The sequence below is a fragment of the Orcinus orca genome, chromosome 1, assembly GCF_937001465.1.
Source record: "Orcinus orca chromosome 1, mOrcOrc1.1, whole genome shotgun sequence".
NCBI classification, from domain to species: Eukaryota; Metazoa; Chordata; class Mammalia; order Artiodactyla; family Delphinidae; genus Orcinus; species Orcinus orca.
Window position 1 is genome coordinate 188,633,999 of NC_064559.1, and position 9,637 is coordinate 188,643,635.

Here is a 9,637-nt window from a genome sequence, read left to right on the forward strand (position 1 = left end):
CCTTATCATCTTGTATGGCAACAAGCTGAGGCTCAGAGAGTCTAAGTCACCAGCTCCAGGTCACCCAGCTGGTGAGCAGCAGAAGTGCATTTTAACGTGGTTCTCTCAGATGGCCAAGCCCATGCTCTCTCTGCTCGATCCCATCAACTACTGGACCCAGATGCAATGGTGGGGACCCTTCCTGATTATACTCCTTTACTTACAAGCCTTATTTTTGCCTCCTCTGTGCAGACCCTGGGCTGGTCCCAGACACAGAGATGAATCAATCAGACACTTACCCACTCATGGATGAAATGGTCAAGGCACGGAAGCACAGGGAGGGGGTCCTAACCCCAGGGGAGCCACGGGAGAGGTGGGCATGGAGAAGGCTCCTCCACTACGCTTTACCCGTGCAAGCAGGGTGGCTGAGAATACTGGTTTGGGGACCTTTCCTGGCACTGACACTGAGCTGCACTTTAGACAAGTTACTTCAAAACTGTTTTTCAGTTCCTCACCTGGGAAGTGGGAGTAATAATATCGGTTGCCTCACAGGGCTGGCAAGAGAATTCAGTGAGATGGTTCATATAAGTCTGCTCTTCCAATCAACCCCTCCCGGTGTTTCCAGATGAGGAATCTGAGGCACAGAGAGGTGAAGTAACCTGCCTACAGTCACACAGGCAGTACAAAGCCAACCCAGGCCACCTGGCTCCTAAGTCTGAGCTTTCAACCACCTTCCCTACTGCCCCCCACATACTAGGGGCTCGGGTACACGTTCACCCCGATACGACCTTGCAAGATGGTTAGGCAGAGAGTGATCGGGAGGAAAGGGCATTATGGGTAGATGGTCCTGCGTATACAGAGGCTTGAGGAGAGCTCAGAATCCAGGCGCGGCTGGAGAGCAGGGCGTGTGTGGAGAGGCAGCGGAGGCCAACGGGGAGACTGGGGTTGGAACGGCAGGGGCGAGAAAAGCGTGGCTGCGGGATGAGGGTGCGGGCAGTGCAAGGGAGCGAGGCCGCTGCACTCAGGTCTCCCTGGGCTGGGAGTGGCAACTTCGGGCCAGCGCAGGCTCTGCGCCCTGGAGGAGCCACCCTCCACCCACCTGAGATTTCCTGGATTCCAGCTGCAGCTCCTGCAGGCAAAGGAGCCCTTGTGGTCAGAGGGGCCTCCGGAGCCCAGGCCGGGCGGCTCCCTCCCTCCCTGGCACACACACCTCCATTCAGCCTGGCCCCTCCCCCCGAAGGGGGCCGCCCCACGTCAGTGGGGGGCCGTCTGGGCAGGCAGCGAGCTTGATAAGACCTGGCCCCCACTGGTCCCCACCACTGTGCCGATACTGCCCGCACTGCCAGAACCATGAGGGTGCTCTGTGGCCCCTGCCTCGTGCTCTGCGGCCTGCTGCTGCTGCAGGTCCCACACGTACCTGGCCTTGTGCCCCTGTCCAGAGGTGAGGGGGCCCGTGTGAGGGGGGGGACACCGGGCACCGAGACAGACAGAGGCTAAGCGGGATCCAGCATGGGGAGGGGGCAGGGAGGCAGGGGTGGTCTGCAGGCTGACCCAGGAGCAGACAGAGATGGTGACAGTCACAAGGGCTAGGGCAGGGTGACCTGTCTGTTCTTTCCAGGGACATGAGTGGGGTTCTCTGAGCCTCTCTCTGGGCTTTGCAGCTCCCAGGCTGTCCTCAGGGACCACGCAAACTGCAGGGCCCTCGGTCTTCTGGGTCACCAAGGGCAGACGCTACCCAGAGAGCCTGCTGACATCTGGGGCTGCACCAGGCCCAGGGCTGAGCTCATGGCTCTCCAATAAGTGCAGACGTGGGGGTGGCCAAGAAGGGGTTCCCCCTTCCACCAGCCCTTCCAGCAGATTCCCGATTGGCCTCCCCATGGGCTGTACCCCTCTGAGTTTCAGCCTTGGACACAGAATCCTAGAATGCCCAACTCCTCGTGTACAGATGGGGAAGAAGAGGCCAGAGAGGAGAGGACCCGTCTAAGACCACAGAGCGAGAAAGCCTCAGCCCCTGGGCTCCTGATCCACTGCCAGTTCCCTCACCCTCTCTGGGCCTCAGTTCACCCATTTGTAGCCTCAGCTAGTGGAGGCTGGGGAGCCAGCGGCAAGGTGATTTCTGAGGTCCCTTGAGGACCTCTGACGCCCGGGCCTAGGGCACTGTGGCTGGGGGCTGGGACAGTCCCGCACACCTTGCCTTTCCTGATTCTTCCCGCATCCCTGTTTGGGAGCGGTTCAGACTCAATGTGGGACGGAGGGCGCTGGCCTTTGTACTAAATCCCACCAGGCTGCAGGTCCAGGCCGGTGATAACATCAGGCATTAGGCCTATTCTTCCCTCCAGACAGATGAGAAAAGTGAAGCTTCAAAGGTGCAGTGATCTGCCCAGGGCCACAGAGTGGCTGAGCTGGGCTTCGGACCCCTGTCTACCCCACTTGGGCTCTGTGTACAACCCAGCACATGGTGCTGCTTCCCAGGCTGTCTGAGAAGACATCGCTCCTTGGGGGTGTGTCTTGGGGGCCCACTTGGTCAGGCTGCCAAGGTGGCCAGTAGGAACTCCTGCCTGTTCTCCTGCTCTTGAACACCAGCTGGCAGATCGACGCAAACTGGGTCCACTTTGCTGATTTGCTTTAATGCTCAGATGAAAGAGGCCATGTCGACAGGTGCTGCGTTGGTCTTCAAGGCCGCGCCCGCCCGAGGGCCCACCCTCAGGGCCCTCCTGCCCAGCCAGGGGAAAGAGCTGCCCCTTGTTGGTGGTAGCCACTCTGGGCTGAAACCTGAGACATGAAGGCTGTCTTCTCCTTTGCTGCCCCCTGAACACCCTGCATGCCCAGCCCTGTGCTGGCACCCTACGTGCCTTTTTGCTTGTCCTCAAAGGATCCTGTAAGGAAGGGACCACCTGCTCATTGTACAGAAAGGAAACTGAGACTCAGAGAGGTGAGGGCGCCATTCGAGCCTCTGTCTTTCCCACGGGCTGAGCAACCTCTGGCAAGTTGCTTGCTCCAGTGTCCCCACGCTGATGATAGGACCCAGCCAGCCTGGTTCATGTCTGGTCTACTCTGCCTGGGGCCTCACGTCCAGACCTAAGTAGCTGCTGGTGTGCTGCTCCTTTGTCTTGAGTGTCTCTGGTCCATCCTCCTGACCTTTGCCGCCTCCCAGGGCACCTCTGCCGGACCCGGCCCATAGACCTGGTGTTCGTCATCGACAGCTCACGCAGCGTGCGGCCAGTGGAGTTTGAGAAGGTGAAGGTGTTCCTGTCCCAGGTCATCGAGTCACTGGACGTGGGGCCCAATGCCACCCGCGTGGGCGTGGTCAACTACGCCAGCTCCGTGAAGCAGGAGTTCCCGCTGCGGGCCCACGGTTCCAAGGCCATGTTGCTGCAGGCCGTGCGCCGCATCCAGCCGCTGTCCACAGGCACCATGACGGGCCTGGCCATCCAGTTCGCCATCACCAAGGCCTTAAGCGATGCTGAGGGCGGTCGCCCCAGCTCACCAGACATCAGCAAGGTGGGGACTCACGGGAACGTGGCAGCAGGTGACAGTGAAGAGCTAGGTTTTCAGTGCCAGGAGCCTAGGCCTCTGGAGGGGAAGAGATTGTGCAAGGCTGCTCCCCAGGGGCCCCAGAGTAATGATATTAAAAATAATGTTGCCCCTTCCGGGCTTCTTACCATGAATCGTCTCATGTGGGCCTCACTACACCCCCTTTATCCAGATGAAAGAACAGGGGCTCAGGAAGGTGAGCTGTGCCTCATGGAGCTGCATTTCTAACCCAGGCCTGTCAGATCACCAAGACCCAATCCAAGGGGTTGGGCATCTGGGCCAGGGGTGGGGACTCAGGAATCAGAAGCAGACCCAGGTCAGAAGGAGAAAAGCAGCTAAGGGTGCTGGATGCCGAGTCTCAGACTCCAGCAGAGCTGTGAGGACCCAGCTTCAGGGCAGGCTCCGGCAGGGGGTGATGAGGGCCGGCTCAGCACCAGGGTCCCCTCCTGTTGCCCTTTCTGGGGTACGGCACACAGGTGCCTTGTGGGAGGGGAAGAGCGTTTTCCTCTTAGGAAAGGGCAGGTAGTATCTTGGGGAATGGAGGGAGAAAAGGCAGCATCTTCATTCCTTGGGCATCAATGTGGGAACAGCCTCCTTCCCAGGGCATACGGGAGAAAATGTCCAGACCGGAGGAAAAACTGCCATTCCGTAGCCTCTGCCTCCCTCTGGTGGCCAAAGGGTAGAACTGTACGGTGTTGAGCGCATGTTGGGCCTGGCTGTCAGAGGCCCTCGTTTGACAGGGGAGACGAGGCTCTGCCCTCAGGCGGTCATGCCCGAGGGAGGAGACACCCAGAGCCCATAGTCAGATGAGAGAACAGCTCAGCCACGTCTCTCAGTCAGAGAAAACCTGTTGCCTCCTCGCTATCCAGGTTCTTTTCCCTAGGCCCAAACCCTGGTGTTGGTGAGGGGCCAGATCCACCTGCTGCCGACTAGCTGTGTGACCTGGGCTAGCCACTCCGCCCTTCTGGGTCAACCTCCTCTTATGCCAACCATCCTAAGGGTTTACAGGAGGGCCAAGCAGCCCACCCAGCGCGGGGAGGGAGGCCGGGTCCTCACACACGCCCCGCGTGTGTATCGCAGGTGGTCATCGTGGTGACGGACGGGAGGCCCCAGGACAGCGTGCGGGACGTGTCTGCGCGGGCCCGGGCCAGTGGCATCGAGCTGTTCGCCATCGGCGTAGGCCGTGTGGACAAGGCCACGCTGCAGCAGATCGCCAGCGAGCCTCAGGACGAGCACGTGGACTACGTGGAGAGCTACAGCGTCATCGAGAAGCTGTCCAAGAAGTTCCAGGAGGCCTTCTGCTGTGCGTGGGGTGGGGGATGGACCTGGCTGGGAGGGGTGCTGCGGGAGTGAGGTGTGTGTGGGGGTGGGTACCGGTGTCTGGGCGGGGCCAGAAAAGGGGCGTGGCTTAGAGCGGCAGCGTGGGGGCGGGGCCTGGGCTGGAGGTGCCCTATACGGGGGCAGGGACTGAGACAGAGCCAACCTCGGGGGCGGGGCCAGGGCTCAGAGCCGCCTGATCTGGGGGCTGTCCCCTGCCTGGGGTTAAGGGAGTTGGGGAAAGGCGATACCAAAAAGAAGTCCTTTTCGTGGTAGAGTACTGGCAGGGACCAAGGAGGGGCCAGAAGCCAGTAAGGGGAGGGCCTAAAAAAACCTGTGCTATTTGGACAGGGGTGGGGGTGGGGGGGAGTGTGTGTGTGTGGGGGGGAGCGGAGGGTAGAGGGGGTGGGGGTGTGTGGGGGGTGTGGGGTATTGGGGTGCCAGAGTCTTCTGTGATGTGGAAGGGTCTGAAGGGCTTGGACATTGGGCAGGAGAAAGTTCAGAGTCTTTTGCAGAGGAGAGGTGGGTCTCTGGCACGGGGCGGGCCTAGGAAGAGTATGAATCTGACTGTGAGAATTCCATGCACAGTACAAAGCTCAATACGTGGTATCTAATAAGTGTTCGTTGAGCATCTTCTTTGTGCTGTGTTCACTGCTGCACGTGTTGTTCTAGACACTCAGAATACAAAAGTGAACAAAGGGGATTAAAGGCCCCGCCTCTTTGGCCTCTACATTTTTAGCGGGAAGTTTTAGCTTATTATCCGCAATATCACCTTCTCCGGGGATGTCAGCACTGCTGCAGTGATTCTGGCCCTGGGCTGAGGGTCTGGGACCCCATCCAGTCGGGGGCCTCAGTTTCCTTGAGCGTGTTGAGGGGCCATCCTTGCCAAGATGTCCGAGGCCCCGTGACCATGAGATTCTGAGTCTCCTCTTGTCCCCACAGTGGTGTCAGACCTGTGCGCCACAGGCGACCATGACTGCGAACAGATGTGCCTCAGCTCCCCGGGCTCCTACACCTGCGCCTGCCGCGAGGGCTTCACCCTGAACAGTGATGGCAAGACCTGCAATGGTCAGTGGGCCGGACACAGGCAAGCCTGGGGAAGGTGGCGGGCAGGGGACGGGGCCTTGGCCCCTCCCCAGGAAGCCCACCTGAGCCTCTCTGTACTTGGCCTCTGGACCAATCTGCAATAGATGCCTTCTAGAGTTTGGCGTCAGCAGAAGTTCTCTTCTCACTACTGTCCCTCCTTCTGTCACAGTGGGTGGTAGGTTGAATATGGTGGAAGGAGTTACATAGTCTTGAGTTCACATCTTGGTGCCACTACTTCTGAGCTGTGTGATTTAACAGCTTTTAGAGCTTCGGGTTTCAATGCTGTAACATGGGGGCCAGGAACTTAGGCTTCACAGAGGAAGTTTTGAGGACCAAATGGGATGATCCTCTGTACAGATCTTGGGTGTGGTGTGTACCCAGCTAGTGGCTGTGATGAATGACTATGAACTTGAGCATCACTCCCCTGCCTTCCTATCCTGCCCTCCCCCAGGCTGCAGTGGTGGAGGTGGCAGTTCGGCTACTGACCTGGTTTTCCTAATTGATGGATCCAAGAGTGTGCGGCCAGAGAACTTTGAGCTGGTGAAGAAGTTCATCAACCAGATTGTGGACACGCTGGATGTGTCAGACAAGCTGGCCCAAGTGGGGCTGGTACAGTACTCAAGCTCTGTGCGCCAGGAGTTCCCGCTGGGCCGCTTCCACACCAAGAAGGACATTAAGGCAGCTGTGCGGAACATGTCCTACATGGAGAAGGGCACCATGACCGGGGCTGCCCTCAAGTACCTCATCGACAATTCCTTCAGTGTGTCCAGCGGGGCCAGGCCTGGTGCCCAGAAGGTGGGCATTGTCTTCACTGATGGTCGGAGCCAGGACTACATTAATGATGCTGCCAAGAAAGCCAAGGACCTTGGTAGGTGCTGTCTGAACCCTGAACACCACCAGTGGCCAGGGGTACACATGGAACAGCTCAACTATAGTTTTATCTTATGTCTGTTCTGATGAGTGCCCTAAACCCAGATTCAGTGTGAATGAGGAGGGATTGGTTTGTCCAGCTCTTTTTTATACTAATGAGAAAACTGAGGTCCCAGAAAAGTAAGTGGCTGGCTTAATGGTCCTTTGGTAGGTGAGGCTTGGAACTTATATAGTTGAATGTTCCCCAAAACATACCAACTGTTGGCAGGCAACCCCACTTTGGGACAAGCCTGAGTTTTATCACCTATTAAGTAAGAATAATAATAACCACCAGATGGATGGTTATGAGGGTTACATGAGATTGCAAAGTTCCCAGTACAGTCAGTACAAGTCTGATATATGGTAGAAGCTCAGCAGATGTTGATTTCCTCAATCACTGTACCTGCAATTCCAGCATCTGCCACCAGGAGGTGTCTGCTGTTGATTGTCTGGGGATTCCCAGGGAGGCTCAGCTATGGCTGCCTGTCCCCATGGCCACTGCTACTCATCTTGTTCCTCTTGGCAGGCTTTAAGATGTTTGCTGTGGGTGTGGGCAACGCTGTGGAGGATGAGCTGAGGGAAATTGCCTCGGAGCCCGTGGCAGAGCACTATTTCTACACGGCTGACTTCAAGACCATCAACCAGATTGGCAAGAAGTTGCAGAAGAAGATCTGCGTGGGTGAGTGAGGCCAGAAATTGTGTTGATGGGAGGAGCAGGTGGGGCTCTGGGAGGGGTGTGTGTGTGTGTGTGTGTGTGTGTGTGTGTGTGTGTGTGTGTGTAACCATCCTGGACTGGATGTGGGTGGGGAAAACGGGAGCTGGGGTGGCATCATGAGTTGGCAGAATCAGGAGGAAGGCTGGCCAGTCAGACTTTAACAACCAGCAACTGTATATTGAATGCTCTTACACATGTGGCACTCTTCTCAGTGCACTCCAAATATGAATCATTTAATCCTATTTGGTAGGAATATTGTTATGTCCATTTTACAGACAGGAAAGCCAAGGTCAGAGGGGTGGAACCACTTAATAACTGGAGGAACCAGGATTTGAACCGTGCTTCCTCCCCTGATCCTCCCCGGTGACCTTGCCAGCTGGTTCCCAGTGGTAAAGAGTATGGATTCCAGAGCCAGACACGCCTGGGTTTGCATGTTTGTTGACACTAACTAGCTGTTGGCCATAGGGCAAGTTGTTTTCCTTCTCAAGTTCTTCATTTGTAAAATGGGGTTAATGACTTCAACCCCAAAGAATCGGGGTGAGGAGTCACCATGATGACCTAGAGGTCCCTGATGACAGTGTCCTTTGCATAGTAGGTGACCAGCGTGGGGAAGCTAATATTGGAGTTCTTTATCAGGGCTTTGAGGGAGCAGGAAGACATTCAGGGGTCGTCCCCCCTCCATCATTCCTAGGAGCTCTGTCTTAAGAATTTCACGTGTCTCTCTGCCTTCTCGCATCTCCTAGGCCCCACACTCCCCCAAGACACCCTAGTCCTGGCCCTGGGCAGTGACCACTCGCCTTTCTGGCAGGCAACCGCTCACCATCCTCTTTCTCTTTCCCTACTTTCTGTCCACCCCAGAGGAAGACCTGTGTGCCTGCGAGTCCATCGTGAAATTCCGGACCAAAGTGGAGGGGCTGCTGCAGGCCCTGACCAGGAAGCATATCCTTTTCCAGAGACTGCTGCAGGGAGAGGGAGGGGGAGGGGAGGGGGAGGGGGAGGGGGAGGGGAGGGGGGAAGGGGAGGTCCCTGTCGGGAGCGGAGAAAGCCGTGCCCCTTGTGTGGTGTGATCGGGGCAGGCTCCTCCTTGCCTGCCTCCTGCTGAAGACGGGCTGGATCCTGGCCAGGTAGGCTGGCCCCGGCTTTGATACTGACCCTGCCAAAGCAAAGGCAGGAACCAAGCTGTAGACTGGACACACACAGAGTCCTGGACACGCTCAGGAAAACATGGTGCCCACGGACTTCCATTGCTCAAGCTCTCGGCGACATGACTACCCACCGGTCTCCACTCAGATGGGGCTGGAGCCCTCACAGCTCCCCTGGCTCAGGCAGGACTAGATGGGGACCCAGCAGGCCTACACCTGCAACTGGACAGGGCTGGGCTTTCCGGGCTCCCTGTAACTGCTTGCTTGTTTTTGGAAAGCACCATTCTGAGGGCTGTGGATGGATAAGTTTTGACATTGGGGGGAACACACGCTATGAGGGGGAAGTGAGAGAAAGTCCTGGAAGGGGGGCCCTGAGTGCAGGTGCCACCCCGTCACTGCCCTGTTCTGGCCAACCTGCACATCTCCTTAACTCCCAGTCCACTGGAAGCTGTGAGTAAGCGGCTGGCCATCCTGGAGAACAGAATCGTCTAAGGCTACCTGTCCCCCACGACCTCTCCATCTCCCTGCCCCCAGTGCAGCTCACAGAGCCCAGTGTGTGTCCCCTAGAGCCTGAGTTTAGTCTAGCTTTGCCATTTCAGCGAGGCGGGCTTGGGAAGGGTGGGGCCCTGGGGGCGGCACCAGGTCTCTCCCTCTCCCACCCTGCGAGCCTGGGGGGAGTGCGTGTTTGAGTGTGTGTGCAGGGAGCATGTGCATGTTTGGGAGTGTGTGTGTGAGTGTGTGTGTGTGCGCGCGCCTGAGGCTGGGTGTGTGTCTGAGAGCATGAGTGAGAACACAGGGGTGAGTGTGGGAGGAACTGCGTTTGCATTTTTTTAATCAAAAGCTTAATATATTCCCATATGTTTTAGTTCACCCTTTCTTGACTGAGAGCGCTGTAATCTCTTTTCTGATTTCTCTATTCCCCTTCAAAAAACCATTAAATGTGACTTAACTTAAG

At 57.2% G+C, this 9,637-nt stretch overlaps 1 protein-coding gene across 1 annotated transcript; it reads left to right on the plus strand.

Moving 5' to 3' along the window:
* The first annotated feature begins 1,286 nt into the window (after positions 1-1,286).
* MATN1 (matrilin 1) lies at positions 1,287-9,369 on the plus strand. Its single transcript, XM_004266561.3, has 8 exons — positions 1,287-1,420; positions 3,134-3,480; positions 4,594-4,816; positions 5,773-5,898; positions 6,368-6,784; positions 7,352-7,504; positions 8,399-8,479; positions 9,125-9,369. The coding sequence occupies exons 1-8, from the start codon at positions 1,330-1,332 to the stop codon at positions 9,172-9,174; spliced, it is 1,488 nt and encodes a 495-aa protein (XP_004266609.1). The 5' UTR covers positions 1,287-1,329; the 3' UTR covers positions 9,175-9,369.
* Positions 9,370-9,637: the final 268 nt, after the last annotated feature.

What these genes read in the sequence shown, in the direction of transcription:
- MATN1 (XM_004266561.3), top strand. Translation starts at nt 1,330, where the DNA reads ATGAGGGTGCTCTGTGGCCCCTGCCTCGTGCTCTGCGGCCTGCTGCTG. An exon ending in TGATGGCAAGACCTGCAATG is followed by an intron (nt 5,899 to 6,367) that starts GTCAGTGGGCCG and finishes GCCCTCCCCCAG; the next exon opens with GCTGCAGTGGTGGAGGTGGC. An exon ending in GCAGGCCCTGACCAGGAAGC is followed by an intron (nt 8,480 to 9,124) that starts ATATCCTTTTCC and finishes CTCCCAGTCCAC; the next exon opens with TGGAAGCTGTGAGTAAGCGG.